This window comes from Mytilus californianus, unplaced genomic scaffold (genome assembly GCF_021869535.1).
Source record: "Mytilus californianus isolate M0D057914Y unplaced genomic scaffold, xbMytCali1.0.p SCAF_9, whole genome shotgun sequence".
In the NCBI taxonomy this organism is placed as follows: Eukaryota; Metazoa; Mollusca; class Bivalvia; order Mytilida; family Mytilidae; genus Mytilus; species Mytilus californianus.
Window position 1 is genome coordinate 24,842,969 of NW_026262745.1, and position 17,162 is coordinate 24,860,130.

The window sequence follows — 17,162 nt, forward strand, 5'->3', positions numbered from 1 at the left end:
CCATACACTAACACAGAAGTTATGTCTGGAAGTTACAAAAATGCTTATTTTTGGCCCCTTTTTGGCCCCTAATTCCTTACTGTTGGTACCATAACCCCCAAAATCAATCCCAACCTTCCTTTTGTGGTATTGAACCTTGTGGTAAAATTTCATAGAGATCCATTCACTTAAACTAAAGTTAGAGTGCGAAAACCAATGTGTCTTCGAACGACGCCGGACGACGCCAGACGACGACGACGACGCCAACGTCATATCAATATACGACCACAAAAATTTTTTTGCGGTCGTATAAAAAAAGTGAAACAGTTTCACCCGAACATCATATGTAGAGACGCTAATAAATTTTTTAAAATTTCCAAAAAACGACTCAAAGACATGCCTAAAATGAAAATAGTAATTAGAGATATGAACTGGCACAACTCTAAAATTCCAAAATGACGTCAGTTAAGATGTTACAACAACTGCGTGTAAATACATTCCCAAAAAAAACAGCACTGATCGATATAAGCTGGTAAAATATGTCAAACAGAGGCTGCATATTTATCATCCCAAATAAATAGCAGTTTTATAATGAAAAGAAAAAATAATATTAAATTTGGGCTAAGGTTAAAAAATTGGATGTGGATGCGTACTTGTACATCCCTACCAAATGAAAAGAACCCTGGTATTTAAACTAGTAAAATTCAAAAAATTCCAAAAGAATCCTTAAAACTGTAAGGGTCAAGTAAGGAAGCCGGAGTAACTGGAAACAAATGATGTCAGGAAAATGAGTGATGGTAGGGAAAATGAGTGACTCACACTCATTATATTTTGTAGTGTACTGTATCATATTTATATGATCCATCGCCCCATAAGATTTATCGTTGGCTATTATTCAGTCATTTTATATATATATATATTCAAAAGATAAATTGTATTCTTTTAATAATAACTACAGGTACTTAATTCACTACAGGAAAATTATCTGATTATACATTCAAGATCTAACAATGAGGCAATTTTGGACAGTTTTTCCTTAAATGGAAGAAGTATGAATATTCCACATTCTCTCTACATGAGGCATCAGATATGTTCCAATTCTGACCAGATGTTGCTGCGCAGCCAAACAGACATGTCACTTTGGCAAGGATTTTACTGCCGGTTAGAAGAAGACCAAAGGATAACTAAATTTCTATAACCCTTTGGGTTGCCTTTCTTGACCAAATATCCTTGAAGTAAAGCACACATTAACAAGAGTATTTGTCTATCAGACATCACTCCATGCTCAGGTTGACTATCACATTTCCATGTTTAGTGAAAATCATGTCAAAACTCTAATATGACATATATTTTAAAACTAGAGGCTCTCAAGATCCTGTGTCGCTCACCTGTATTTACTGATGCTTTGGAAATCATGTAAAATAAGGTTAAAATCATAATTAATAGTATTAGATATTAGATATTATAATGATATCTAAGATAATAACAAAAAACTGCAAAATTTTTGTAAAATTACTAACTCAGGGGCAGCAACCCAACAACTGGTTGTCGGATTCGTCTGAAAATTTCAGGGCAGATAAATCTAAATCTGATGAACATTTTTGCCACCTGTCAGATTTGCTCTTAATGCTTTAGTTTCAGAGATATAAACCAAAAACTGCATTTTACCCCTATGTTCTATTTTTAACCATGTCGGCCATGATGGTTAGAAGGCGGGGTCATCGGACAAATTTTTTAAACTAGATACCCTAATAATGATTATGGCCAAGTATGGTTAAATTTGTCTCAGTAGTTTAAGAGAAGAAGATTTTTGTAAAAGATTACAAAAAAGGAGTAGGTCCGGTAAGGGCCGATTTTGGCCTCAAAATTCAGGTTCATCTGATGATAGATTTTGGACACTTTTTAAACACTTAAGTGTCTACTTCAGTCGATTCAATTAGTTTATGTGAAAGATTTGAACTGATTTAGTCCCTAAAGACGCTCAAATTCAAGCTTACATATGACAAATCTATCAAATGTGCCATAATATGTCAATTTTCAGATGTTTTTTGTCAGAAATGAATGTGGCCGCATCCGTGTTCATTCTCAACCTTTATATATGTTATGTATTATCATCAAATACAACTTACATTTAAATATTAAGAATGAACACAAATGCGGCCAAACCGTCTAAAAATTAACCAAAATGCTAAAATTTTGAAGATTTCAGTAATTTAGCATGACTTAATGATGCTAGTACCAGATACATGTGCATTGTATTGTCAAAAACAGCCCATATTTATGTGACAGAAGTATTCTTCTTTCCAATAAATAGCTAAAAATTTACATTTTATCAATTTTGTAAAACTGCTTTATTTTGTGGCCAAAAAGGGGTCTTACTGGGCCTACTCAACGAAAAATTATTAAAAATTGACTTTTAAGGGCAATAACTCCTTAAGGGGTCAACTGACAATTTTGGTCATGACAACTTATTTGTAGATCTTACTTTGCTGAACATTATTGCTGTTTACAGTTTATCTTTATCTATAATAATATTCAAGATAATAACCAAAAACTGCAAAATTTCCTTAAAATTACCAATTCAGGGGCAGCAACCCAACAACAGGTTGTCGGATTTGTCTGAAAATTTCAGGGCAGACAGATCTTGACCTGATAATCAGTTTTACCCTTGTCAGATTTACTCTAAATGCTTTGGTTTCAGAGATATCAGCCAAAATCTACATTTTACCCCTATGTTCTATTTTTAGCCATGGCGGCCATCTTGGTTGGTTAGCAGGGTCATCAGACACATTTTTTAAAACTAGATACCCTAATGATGATTGTGGCCAAGTTTGGTTAAATTTGTCCTAGTGGTTTCAGAGGAGAAGATTTTTGTAAAAAGCTAACGACGATGGCCACCGCCGCCGACGGAAGACGGACACCAAGTGATGAGAAAAGCTCACTTGGCCCTTTGGGCCAGGTGAGCTAAAAAAGAGAGGATAAAGAAACCAAAGGGATTTTCATACTCATAAGTCAAAAACAAACTAACAATGCCATGATAAAAAACAACCAAAAGGCAAACAACAGTACAAATCAAAGCACGAAAGCGCTGTAAAGGCAGTTAATTACAGGTTGTGTGTATTTTAAGTCCAGTTATATCATTATCTTGCATAGTACAGTGTACTTATCAGAGGTGGCTTTCAGTATTTAAGATTTAGAGTTCTCTAATGATATTGAATAAGTTTTATGAATGTCATATTCTGAGCACTATATGAAGGTGATTGTTCTCACTTGTTTATGAACTAGTGCATTATGTCCAGTTTGTACCTTTTTTATCTATTTTTTGTCAAATTAGTTATCAAAGGTACCAGGATTATAATTTAATACGCCACACGTGTGTTTCGTCTACATAAGACTCATCAGTGACGTTCAGATCAAAATAGTAACAAAGCCAAACAAGTACAAAGTTGAAGAGCATTGAGGACCCAAAATTCCAAAAAGTTGTGCCAAATACGGCTAAGGTAATCTATTCCTTGGATAAGAAAATCCTTAGTTTTTTCATTGGCAATCATAACACATCTCCTTATTTATATAATGATCTATATTCAACGACCTCAGGTACAAAAAAAATGTATGTAACTAAACAATGATGGGAAACCTTTGACTTCTTTCTTTATATAAACTTTTGATTTGGTACCATAGAACTATGTAGAGTAAATGTACATTGCAACATGTCAACTCTTTCAACTCCAAGCAAAATTATATTTCCAAGCATAAAGTAATTTATGAATGAAATAAAATGCTCCGCTGGGGCGCAGCTTGATACGACCGCAGAGGTCGAACCCTGAACAGTTGGGGCAAGTATGGACACAACATTCAAGCTTGATTCAGCACTGAATTTGGATTGTAATTAAATATTTGACACAGCATAGGTTTCTGACACAGAATGAAAGTGGTCTAAGATACTTAAAAAAATTTAATTTACCTATTCAAACCATATCATTATTATTTGCTTTTATATATAAATCAGAAATAACCAATTTAAAATGGAAAATTTTAAAGAAAAAAAAGGAAAAAGAATCCCCCCCCAAATTTTTTGAACCCCCTTATGATTCATAACCCCAAAACTCAATCCCAGCCTTCCCTTTGTGGTATGGTACCTTGCAGTACAATTTCAGAGAGATCCATACACTTGAACACATGTTATTGTCTGGAAACTAGAAAAATGCTTGTTTTTTGGCCCCTTTTTGGTCCCAAATTCCTAAACGTTTAGGGCAATTACCCCCAAACTCAAACCCAGCTTTCCCTTTGTGATATGGAACCTTGTAGTACAATTTCATAAAGATCCATACACTTACACACAAGTTATTGCCATGAAACTAGAAAAATGCTTGTTTTTTCCCCTTTTTGGCCCCTAATTCCTAAAATTTGGAGGCAATTACCCCCCAAAATCAATCCCAGCATTCCCTTTGTGATATGGAACCATGTGATACAATGTCAGAGAGATCCATAGACTTACACACAAGTTATTGTCATGAAACTAGAAAAATGCTTGTTTTTTGCCCCTTTTTGGCCCCTAATTCCTAAAATTTGGAGGCAATTACCCCCAAAATCAATCCCAGCATTCCCTTTGTGGTATGGTACAATGTACCTTGCAGTACAATTTCAGAGAGATCCATACACTTGAACACAAGTTATTGTCTGGAAACTAGAAAAATGCTTATTTTTGGCCCCTTATTCCTAAACTTTTTGGGCAATTACCCCCAAACTCAATTCCAGCTTTCCCTTTGTGATATGGAACCTTGTAGTACAATTTCATAAAGATCCATACACTTACACACAAGTTATTGCCATGAAACTAGAAAAATGCTTGTTTTTTGCCCCTTTTTTGCCCCTAATTCCTAAAATTTGGAAACAATTACCCCCAAATTCAATCCCAGCATTCCCTTTGTGATATGAAACCTTGTGATACAATGTCAGAGTTATCCATAGACTTGCACACAAGTTATTGTCATGAAACTAGAAAAATGCTTGTTTTTTGCCCCTTTTTGGCCCTTAATTCCTAAAATTTGGAGGCAATTAACCCCAAAAATCAATCCCAGCATTCCCTTTGTGATATGGAACCTTGTGGTACAATGTCAGAGAGATCCATACACTTACACACAAGTTATGTCTGGAAGTTACAAAAATGCTTATTTTTGGCCCCTAATTCCTTAACTGTTGGTACCATAACCCCCAAAATCAATCCCCACTTTCCTTTTGTGGTATTGAACCTTATTTTAAAATTTCATTGAGATCCATTCACTTAAACTAAAGTTAGAGGGGAAAACTAATGTGTCTTCGGACAACGACGCCGCCAACGTCATACCAATATACGACCACAAAATTTTTTTTGCGGTCGTATAAAAAGGAGTTCTTAATTAAGAAATAAACTGATTCGCTGAGCGCAGCTGGATACACCCGCAGAGGTACTACCCTGAACAGCTGGGGCAAAAATGGACACAATATTCAAGCTTGATACAGGTCTGAATTTGGATTGTAATTAAATATTTGACATATTATAGTTTCTGAATAAATGTAGTCAATGAACTTGAAATCGGTTATATGAATTGAATTTATATTCAATTAAAGATTTCTTGCTGTTGTGCAATACACTGTGCTGTTGTGCAATACTTAATAAATCTGTTGCCAGACTATAAACAAATAAAGTTCAATTTCTTCTCAATGTCATATTTGAAATTTATGAAAATCAATAGGGAGATTACATCAATAGCTATAAATAATTCACCAAAGTTTCATGTGAACTGCTTAAAGCATTTTTGAGTTGTTGTCCAAAAACTGGAAAATCCCCCCTTTTTTAATGAATAAAACCCCATAACTCAGAAATGTAAAATCTAAAATTTATAAAATTCTAAAGGGAGCTTACGGATTGATAATTTAGTCTTAGATGCAAGATTTTTTTATCAGTTGTTAGTGGCTTTGAACTAGCTGTCAGTAACTGCGAGTACTCTCAGATTTGTACTTAGTGTCTTTTTGTTGTTTGGATGTACAATGTACAACTACCCGACCACGTCCACTTGTATTTGTATTTATCCATCTGATGAGTTTAGCCTCTTTCAACTGATTTTTATAGTTCTTTCTTATATTGTACTGTTACACCACTGTCCCAGGTTAGGGGGGAGGGTTGGGATCCCGCTAACATGTTTAAGCCCGCCACATTCTGTATGTACATGTATGTGCCTGTCCCAAGTCAAGAGCCTATAAAAGTGTAATTCAGTGGTTGTCGTTTGTTTATGTGTTGCATATTTGTTATATTTGTTCATTTTTTTACATAAAATAGGCCGTTAGTTTTCTTGTTTGAATTGTTTTACATTGTCATTTCTGGGCCTTTTATAGCTGACTTGTGCGGTATGGGCTTTGCTCATTGTTGAAGGCCGTACTGTGACCTATAGCTGTTAATTTCTGTGTCATTTGGTCTCTTGTGCATGTGTGGAGAGTTGTCTCATTGGCAATCATACCGCATCTTCTTTTTTATATTTACATCAACAGATATAAAAAATTCACCAAAGTCAAGGTGAGACAACAAAACTTAGTTGTAAGATCTCTGAAATTTTTTACAGTGTACGAGTTTTTCTCATTGTTGGAGATTGTACGGTGACAGTAACACCTGTAACTGCTTATACCCATTTCTTATGCACTTTAGTTTGATAAACTCACTGAATATCATACCACATCTCCTTATTTTTATATGCATTACAATTTACATGTGCATGTAATTGTAAATATATATATATCAGAACAAAATTCATTGCGTCACTTTTATTTATGCATCCTTTGGCACAATACAAGTTCTAAAATTACACAACATAAAACAACTAAATGTTATTTCAGATGAAAGTTTTGTTTCAGTTCCATTCATAGGATTTATTAGAATTTTGTTGACTAAACCACCAGGTGTCGAACATTCAAGAATTTTCAGTGTTTCTGATTTTATTTGATGAAAAGGTTGCCTGAGCTCTAGGAGCTTTAGGTTTTATCACGGGATATTCTGTGCTGTCAATAATAATCCAAGTCGTAGGAAACTTTAATTTGAAGTTGGATGGTGAAAAATACCTGACTAAACCACTAGATGGCTAAGTGTTAGCCTCACACCACTGTTTAGACATAAAAACAATCCATGTATACACAATATTCTTAACACTAGATTCAATCTAGAATTTAGACAGTTCAAAGCTGGTTGTATGATGCCTCAATTTCATCAAAGTCATAAAAAAACTGATTTTCAACTGACACCCTATCAATTTGAAAATATATGTATCTCAAACAATGTGCTGCTGGACCAAGTGTGGTCAAAACAAATAAAAATTTAGTATACAACTCTAAACCGGTATAAAAATGCATGGCTGTGTCACGTGTCTTCATTTCAAAATTCTCTGTTAAAAACATAGGCATTGATGGTGTTTGCGTAATTCCATCTGTGAAGCTCAACATTAGCTCGGCAGTTGGTGGTGGACAGTCATAAATCCTTTCTGCAGTATGAATGACTTCTTCAGGAAAACCAACTTTACAATCAAAACTTTCCTCTAGATTTCTACTACAATATTCATCAAGTTTAGTTCTTTTGTTTTCACAGGAAACTGCCCTGATTTTTCTTTTTGCGGACGATTCAGTCTCTTGCTTGGTCCAGGAAAATAGGCTGGGAATTGCAGTAGACTTAAGTCTCTGTATGGTGGGTTTGCGCCCTGAAAAAGGTTATAAAACATTAGTTTTTTTATAATTAAATGAACTTCCATTAGCAATGTATACTTTGTACTACCTGGCGAAATATTAACTAGATTTATTCATTACAATCTGGATAAAACTATGTTTGCCTGATTCAATGTATGTTATGTAAATCCAAAGGACAAACAATGAGAGACTTATGCAACAAACGTACATTGTTTCTACCTAAATAACTATAATATAGATGAGAGCATGTCATTGTTTTGTTCCTGTTAACATTGTCATTGATATTTTTCAAGAAAGTCTATGAGGCATAGCTTATGCATTCCTGTCATTACTACATTAGCATAATTACTGCTAAAATAATTCTCAGTATGATATACCTCTTGTAAGAAATCATTATAATTGTAGCAATCACCAAAAAATCTCAAACAGATCACATTGAATCGTAATCCAAAAATTTATGACGTCTTGAATTACCCACCCCCTTTTATTCTAAAACAATAATTGCGGTTGTAAACAGACTTTGGTTTATTCGCATGGCGATTACATATATAACTATATATTTCACAAAGAAAATAGAGTTTTACCATGAATAGTTTCCTGCACGTAGTCTTTTTCAGTAAAACGTGCCTTGCAAACAACAGCTGATTGAGATGGACTCCACGATATCATCGTGTTCTCGTCCAATCTGCGTATGGGCCATGGCGTTGATCCAACTTTTCCTTCTTTTTAAGTCATTTGGAAATGCATGTCCTCCTCTTAAATGACATCCAGGTACGCAACAACAAGCACTTGGCATCGTTAATTAAAAATATAACTGAAATAGTTGCGCAGTGCAGAAACCGGAAGAAGAGGAACAGGATCCGCTACCACGGCGCCACCTATTCAGGAACGATAATTTGCTACTTTATATAACTGCGAAAATAACGTTAGACGGGTTCACGTGCATAAACAGAAATGCGCTTTAAATTGTATTATATAATTCATGTTCAGTCGACCTTTAATTATTATATCAACGACTGAAATGATTTATAAACATCTAGATTGCAGATAACACTCGAAATTAACCCGAGCTCTTTCCACACGGAATTCAAATAATTCTAGTTTGTCAATCGGTTGACTGCTTATAATGCAAAATACTAATATATCAAAAGTTTTTAAAACTAACAAAACACAATGATCGTTTCTCTATTTCCCAATGTAAATGAAATGAAACAAAAAACATTTTATATCGCAATAAGAAGAGGAGAGAATTCAACTTTTCCGGATCTACTTGGAGTCTAATGACCCCCCACGTAGATAAGTTGGATATCGCGGAAGGAAGGATTAACCCGGCAACTAGAAAGGCATTAAAGCACTGCCTTTAAAAACACAACATAGATAACTAAAGACCCGCAACACAAACTTGAAAAGTTTGCATCACAATGAACATGTGCTGTAAGTGTTACACATTTGGTACATCATGACGGTGTATGAGTTTAGGAAATGATAAATTCTGTCAAGAGGTTTTTACATCTTTAGAAGAAGGCAAGCTTACCTGGTAAAAGTGTAGACGATACTGTTACTTGTGTTGGTGAATTATACCATTCTGTTGAGTAAAAATTCTCAATTTTTGTCTCGTTTTGAGTACTTGTTGGCACAAGGTTATCGTAAGCAGTTGTCTTGATGGGTTCTAAATTACTGGATACAAATTCTGATTGAGCTACAGTTAGTAATGGTTCAATATATGGAACTAAAGTTGATGCTGAAACTATCCATCTACTATTTCCATAAGTTAAAGTTGCACTACTTTTAGACGTTGACACGTATGTTTCTGATGCAGCTGATTGTACTGTAGTACTGTTTGTTAAAACTACACTTTTATGTTCCATCGAGATTAAAGACGAAGAAGATGGCAAAATGTCCATTTGATTTGTTGATAAACCAGATGTGTTGTTAATATGTAGTACAAGTTTTGTAGATTCTAAATTATATGTATTTGATTTAGTAGACCAAACTGGAAGCTCCTCACTGGAAGTCTCCAATAACACAGGTTGCTGTAAATTGGAATTTAAAGTGACTGGGAAAAAATCGCTAAATTTCAAAGTTGATTTATATATCTCTAATACATTTGATATTGTTGTATCAGTACCTGATGTAACAGATGACTTTAAATCAAAAGAAATGTCTTCTGATTTGAACTCTTCTGTCATGGAGGTAGAAAATGGTTGAGATGTATTCTCTGTCAATGGAATACTCCCTATTTGTTTACTTGTTTGTATTTCAGTTTTAATATTTGTCATTTCATCAGAATTAAAGTAATTATTTTCTATTTGAGAATAAGAAGTCAAATATACCAGTTCAGTTGAGAAAACTGGTAAATTATAAAGAGATGAATATGTCAACTGGATTTTAGGATAGTCATTGGATGATACAATTTTGTCATTTGTTAAATATGACGAATCACTGTTCATAATTTCTGTAAAAGGTCGTGAACTGATAAGTAAGGTTGAAGATGTGACATCTATATTGTTATCACTTGTTGCTATTGGAATGATGGTACTATAAGTAACGGTTTCAAGACTTATCTCTTCTGACGACAATAACCCCAGTAGCAGTGATGATGATAAGTCAATCTCCTCAGTTTTAGGGTCTAAAGTTGTATGATGCTGATTATCGAAGGAACCATGAGGAATTCTTTCCTCCTCTAAAAAATTGAAATAAAATATTGTTACATGTAAATAAATATATGCATACATGTGCGGGTACATTCTTATGGACTTTTAAAGCAATCATACATTATATACATACATTGTTATATCTGCGCAAGATAAATACAATAACTTTGAATAAGACACTGTATAAGTTCCCTGCCACATCCTGTCTGTGTTTTTGTAAGATGTATTTCTGCTTTATATCGATCTGACGAGTTAAGCCCTTTTCAACTGATTTTTATAGTTTGTTCATATGTTGTACTGTTACATCACTGTCCCAGGTTAGGAAGAGGGTTGGCCCCTTCAAACATGTTTAACCCAGCCACATTATGTATGTGGCTGTCCCAAGTCAGGAACCTGTAATTCAGTGGTTGTCATATTTGTTTTTCGTTCATTATTTTGTACATAAAACAGGCTGTTAGTTTTCTTGTTTGAATTGTTTTACATTTGTCATTTTCAGGGCCATTTATAGCTGTCTATGCGGTATGGGCTTTGCTCATTGGTTTAATTTAAGATTTAAATTATTTAATTAGCAAAACAGTGAAACTTATATTTTTACACTTCAGTGATCACACTGGTTTAAACTGGAATTTTGTTAGTATATACTCTTGCATTGAAATCTACACACTAGTTTATTTCACTCTTTTTATTGGATATAATACATTCCCTTTGTTGTAAATTTCTTATTTATGCTATTGCAAAGTTTTATCTTTACTTTTTGAATTTGATATTACGTTGAAATTACCCATCCTCCCTCCTCTTTCTAAATTCTTTCGTTTTGATTAAATCTATAGTTCAATAGGCGAATGTTTGCCAAAAATTTGCTATATTTATGTTTATGTATTGATTTATATATATATTATTTTATTGTGTTTTTGTAATATTGAAAAAATATTTATAACAGGCAATACAAGTTATATATGTACCTATTGACTTCTTTTTATTTCACCCAGTTGATAATTGTTGAAGGCCATACAGTGACCTTTAGTTGTTAACTTCTATGTCATTTTGTCTCTTGTGAAGAGTTGTCTAATTGGAAATTATACCACATCTTCTTATTTTTATATTTAACTCCAGACAGTTTCAATTTGTTAAATGTATAAAAAAAAAACATTTATCAGTTAAATACGGAAAAAATTAATATAGATATTTTCAAAATTTTCCTCTAGTTACTGTCTTTTGGTCATAAACAAGCATCTGTCCAAATTTCCTAAAATTCCTTGAAAGTTTGACAAAGTTATTGATGACTGAAAAACTTTAACCTCAAACAGTATCTACTTGTTAACTGTAAAAATACTAAGTCCATTTATCAGTAAAATACGGAAAAATGAAAATAAATATTTTCAAAATTTTGCTTGCCTGGATACTGTATTTTGGTCATAAACAAGCTCCTGTCCAGATTTCCTAAAATTTCATGAAGGTTTGACAAAGTTATTGATGTCTAAAAAAACTTTAACCACAGAATGAATATTAATGTTAACGTCACAGACTCCGACATCTAGGATAACTATGTCTTGCTTTCGCGACATAAATGTTGCAGACTCAACAAAAATAGCAAACCCCAAAATAAGATTTTCACTTCATTAAAAATTTTGCAACTTATTTACTATTCAATGCTACATTTTTGTACATAAACCAAGTTCATGGACCTGTGAAGGATCAATGTAAAAATGCACAAAATTAGCATAAAATTATTAATTGATTTTTGCTTACCATCAATTGGCAAACACTTCATTCCAGAATGAGAATAAAGAACAATTAATGGATAGAATATTGAATGTTTTGGTAAAATCTGTATCTCTATTAAATAACAGTAATTCTCTAATTTTCATGCTTTTTTCAAGCCTCGCGTTTTAAATTTTAAAATTAAACTATCTCAAGTAGAGAAATATCGTAACACACTTGATGCAGTGGTGGAATCTATATATAACTTTGATAATTATGTATGTTTTACCATTTTGTTGAATAACAACAGCCAGAACAATAGCTATTGACACCACAGCCAAGAAAACACATATCAGTCCAGCAATTAAAAGTTTTCTGGTGGCCCTCTTTTGGGCTGGATCTGACAAATCCATTGATTCTTGTAAAACCATAATCTAAATGACTAAATTGTTTCTACCACCATTCCAACGTCAACTGGTGAAAACAATACTGTAACATATATGATTCGTAAATTCAATTGTAAAGACTTGAAATGAATTTCCAAACTTCAATCTCCTGAAAAATAAATTATTCTTGATTAATCAATGTTTTTATATTTCAGACTAAATTAATAAATTAAAGCTCAAAACAATTTCCAGGACAAAATTAATTTTCTGTATACATGTATGTTACTTGATATATCTATACATGTGTGTATACATTCTCCTTGAATCACATCAACATGATTTACAGCAATATTTTTCTACTTGTTTGTCCTGACAGCATAATTATAAGGATTTAAGGATATCGCAGAAAATTTCAGGCAAATATCTTTATATCATATCCACTCTGAAACTCTTAGTTCTGCCATCACCTCACTTTTCTCTTAAGGTTGAGGAACAGTAAATGGGCTATGTCACAGATTTTGGTAAAATTTTGCATACAACTTTGGATCGTTGAATTATATCTTAAAAACTGAAAAAATAATGCATTTATCTCTATTATTTACTGAAATATTACTGATCAAATTCTTTCAAAATACCCGGTAGGTGATTATTTGTATAGAAAGCATATAAAATCGACAAAAAACATTTTAAAATTTGTTTCAAAATCATCAATTATTTTATTTTTAATATTAGATTTTTCTGAAAAAAACTATATGTTGTTTTTTATTGTTACCTGCATTAATTGCTGCCTGCAAAATTTTACATTTGCAAATTATGTTGTTTTTGTGTGTAGCATCAGGATACTTTATACTGTCTTTGTCCCTTATACATGATTATTTATTGAACACAGCAATGATAAATTGACATCACATTTATACACACTAATATATAGAATTCGTTTAGCTATTTACATGTATTTTGGTGGCACTTCCTGCACATCCAGTATGTAACCTTAGGTGACATTTTGAAAAAATTCTACCATCATGAAACTTAAAAAAATTAGGCTAACAGAATCCATGTATATTTAAATTCAGAATAAATTATATCTTTATTTCTGATCTCTTTTTTTTTTGCTTTGGACGGTGCTCCAATATTTTTTTACAAGAACTGCTTCTACATGTATATACTGCACAAAATTTGCATCTTGGAACTGTTGTAGTTCATTATTAAAATTTTGAAAGGATATAAACTTTTCACAACTAAAAATTGGACATCTTGCTAATTTGTATCCATACTTAAGAATAGTGAGTTGTTTTAATCGACCCCCTATTGCAAAAGCGAACGTCATATTGGCCAATGCATCTGGAAGTTTAATCATGTTAATGTTTTTTAACATCATAATTTAAGTGCTCAAATTTATTTCACAGATTTCGCAAATCAAACATTTTTTAGATTAGTGCCTGCCTGAATACATTTTGTGGGTAATAATAACTGCAGGTAACAAAAAAAAATGATATTGGTACCTGCAATTTCAGTATGAAAGCAGGTCCCTATCCGGAAATTATATATCTCAATTAATCTCGGAAGAAACAAAAATTATTTTTTATTATACTTTTTGCTGGAAATTGTAGCCAGTGCCTTTATTAAATTGCATTATTACCTTTAAGCTTCATGGTAGAAAATTGTGCTTTAATAAAAATTTCATATCAAATTCTGTAAGTATTAAAGATCAATGTTGTATGGACTGAATCCACAAAGGTTTGACAAAGTAATGACTTAAAAAATTTCAACGATAGTATGAACCTTAATGTTGACAAAACTGACAACAGAATATAGGATCATTATGTCTTGTCTTTGAGACTTTTTCCACAAGTGAGACAAAGTCAATGTAGCTAACTATAAAGTCCTACAATATTCCAAGAATTTGTATACAAATCCTTGAATATTCACAACTTCTATAATCAAAGAGCTTGTGAGCTCTGAGGGAAAAGATGGCCATGGTTTCTTTTTTTTTGGGTATCAATATTTAGAGAGAGAAAAGTACAGTTTAGCTAGCCACTGTGAAATACTTTGAATTTCAATATGGTGGACGAGGTCAGATTATTAAAAGTCTTTGTGAAGGCAACTTTACTTATACTCACAAATACATTTTTAACTAACTTAATAAAATGCAACTAAAATGACAATAAGCATGATAAGAGTGCACATGCTGAAATGTCTTGCTGTCTTTACTTGATTAAATTAAATTTCATACCATACACCAAATAAAGTTGGCCTATTGCATATACTCAGATACTGTAAGCCAAAGGGCCAGAAAAACAGACCTGATTGCCAAAATTGAACATTGACTAAATAACGTACCATAAAAAAAAATGAGATCAAGGTCTAATGAACCTTACCAGACAGACATGTACACCTTACAATCATTCCTTACAACAAATATAGTTGACCAATGCTTTACTGTATTTGATAAATGGACAAAACCATGAAAACTTGCCAGACAGACATGTCAACTTATAATCATTCCATGATATGTACCAAATATAGTGGCCCTATGGCTTATAGTAATAGAGCCCAACAGAAAAACTTAAAACATTGTCCAATGAATCCTAACTTAAAAAAAAAGTCAAGGTCAGATGAAACCAGTCAGACAGACATATACACCTTACATTCATTCCACACACCAAATATAGTTGACCTACTGCTTATATTATCTGAGATATGGATATGACCACAAAAACTTAACATTGATCACTGATCCATGAAATGAGGTTGAGGTAATGTGAACCATGTCTGACGGATATATGTAGACCTTGCAAGCATCCAATATACCAAATACAATTACCTAATTACTCATCAGGGAGTATTTCACAGAGACAAAAAAAACTACAAATGTAAAACAAGCATTCTGAGAGTATTGCATGGCAATACATAGTCAACTACCAGTTAAAAATTCATTGCACTGGAACAACTAACTTGATCTATAACTTGTCCTGGTGTTAACATGGTTAAACTAATTAATGAATATCAAATCAAAATCTTCAAGCATGACGAAAAAAAGCGTGGAAAACTGATTATATGCGTGAATTTCCAAAGTCCGAGGACCATAACGCTGCCAAAAAATCATCCGACCGAATAAAATTCAAACTTGATCTGTACCTTGTCATTGTAAAACTATAAACCAATACCAAATCAATATCTTCAAGTATAATGAAAAAAATGCGGAAAACTGATTACTTGCCTGAATTTTCTAAATCCAAGGAACATAACTCTGCACAAAATCATCAGATCGGAACAAAATTCAAGCTTGACCTGTAACTGGTCATGATAAAACTATATACCAAATATCAAATCAATATCTTCAAGCACGAAGGAAAAAAGTGTGCAAAACTGATTTGCCAGACAGACAGCCGGCCGGAGTAAAAACCTGAATTTCGTCGATAGGGGACTAAAAATATTCAAGCAGTTGCTTAACCATGAAAATGGCAATAGACATATGACAGACATGAAACTTCATAACATAAGAATATAAGGCATTTGCATACAAAGTATGAAGCATCCAGGTCTTCTACCTTCTGATAGTGAAATATAAAGCTTTATATACAAATAGTTTATTCGGTCACTGCCGTTGGATTGTAATCTCTATGTCTTCCATTCTGCGACTTTTGACACATGACATGTGAGACAAAAAGATCAAGGTTTAATGAAAATTGATTAATATACTTATGATCTAAGAGACTGACCATCTTATTTCATTGGGAAGACCTGGAAGGCAAAATTGGAATTATTCTTTATTTTTCCCACCTTGAAGAAAAATAAATTCAAGACCCCCTTCCAAAAGCCATGAACTTTTCAACACCCCTCCGGGCTCCCTACAAATTACTCAATACTTTAATACTGCCTGTTTCTTCATTCACCCCCTTATGGATTAAAGGTTACATTAGCTTATTGGCCCCGAGACTTGAAGAGTTAAGCGCCAATACATATGATCATGAATCTATAATAAGGCCGATACAAAAATAGCCAGTTCATAAGACTTTTATTACATGATACACATTCTTTGATTAAAAAACTAAGAAACTTACTGTTAAATACATTGTAGGTACAGAAAATCACATTTCAGTCATTTGAACTTGCCTCTTCCCAGTCACGACAAATTGTTTTGTTAATTATATTGTTGAGATATCTGACTTCCAGTCCAGGAACTTAATATTAATCTAGGCTAATGCAATTCTATTTATCTAGCAAACATACAATGTAAAGTACTTCATGGGAAGAATATTCAGACATGTTTTTTTTTTGTCGACGGAATGATAATTAAAATTTCTACTCAGAAAGGTTGGGGAATGTTTCTGCAAATCGTAGCAAAAAGGGATCATAATTAAATTTTCTTGTCATTAAAATTGAAGAATGTGCTTTCCAATTTCTTTTAAATGCATCTACATCCAGGTTAAGATTCATCTAACATAATTTGGAAGCGAACATTTGCAACCAGAACTGAAAATAATGTATTGCTTTTTCGGCCTTTCCAGTATCAGACTGGGCCGAAATGCAAAATTTACTAATGATTTACGTCAACAGGGCAACGTCACCAGTATTACACATGCTGATTTATCCGTATTAGGACTGATTTGCTCGTATCATTTAATAAATATAAATATTACACGAGGAACAAAGTTGCATACATATAAATATTCAATGAGGGACGAAATGGTAAGGGTATCAAATGACTATAATCCATTACATCATGACAAGA

The 17,162-nt window shown here is 33.0% G+C and overlaps 2 protein-coding genes across 3 annotated transcripts in view; both read right to left on the bottom strand.

Moving 5' to 3' along the window:
- LOC127715264 (atrial natriuretic peptide-converting enzyme-like) overlaps positions 1 to 17,162 on the bottom strand; it is a 34,893-nt gene that overhangs the window by 16,822 nt on the left and 909 nt on the right. For both annotated transcript variants that reach the window (XM_052221294.1, XM_052221293.1), the window contains exons 2-3: positions 12,331 to 12,596; positions 9,221 to 10,369 (exon numbers count right to left, since the gene is read on the bottom strand). In XM_052221294.1, the coding sequence (XP_052077254.1) occupies positions 9,221 to 10,369; positions 12,331 to 12,472 (1,291 nt within the window). In that variant the 5' untranslated portion in view covers positions 12,473 to 12,596. The remainder of the gene's footprint in view (positions 1 to 9,220; positions 10,370 to 12,330; positions 12,597 to 17,162) is intronic.
- LOC127715298 (uncharacterized) lies at positions 6,900 to 8,512 on the bottom strand. Its single transcript, XM_052221345.1, has 2 exons — positions 8,271 to 8,512; positions 6,900 to 7,700 (listed from the first exon to the last, which is right to left on the bottom strand). Exons 1-2 carry the CDS (start codon positions 8,353 to 8,355, stop codon positions 7,186 to 7,188), a joined length of 600 nt encoding a protein of 199 aa, XP_052077305.1. The 5' UTR covers positions 8,356 to 8,512; the 3' UTR covers positions 6,900 to 7,185.

Coding starts and splice junctions, on each gene's coding strand:
- LOC127715298 (XM_052221345.1), bottom strand. CDS start 8,355: ATGATATCGTGGAGTCCATCTCAATCAGCTGTTGTTTGCAAGGCACGT. Junction 7,701..8,270: donor CGTGCAGGAAACTATTCATG/GTAAAACTCTAT, acceptor AACCTTTTTCAG/GGCGCAAACCCACCATACAG.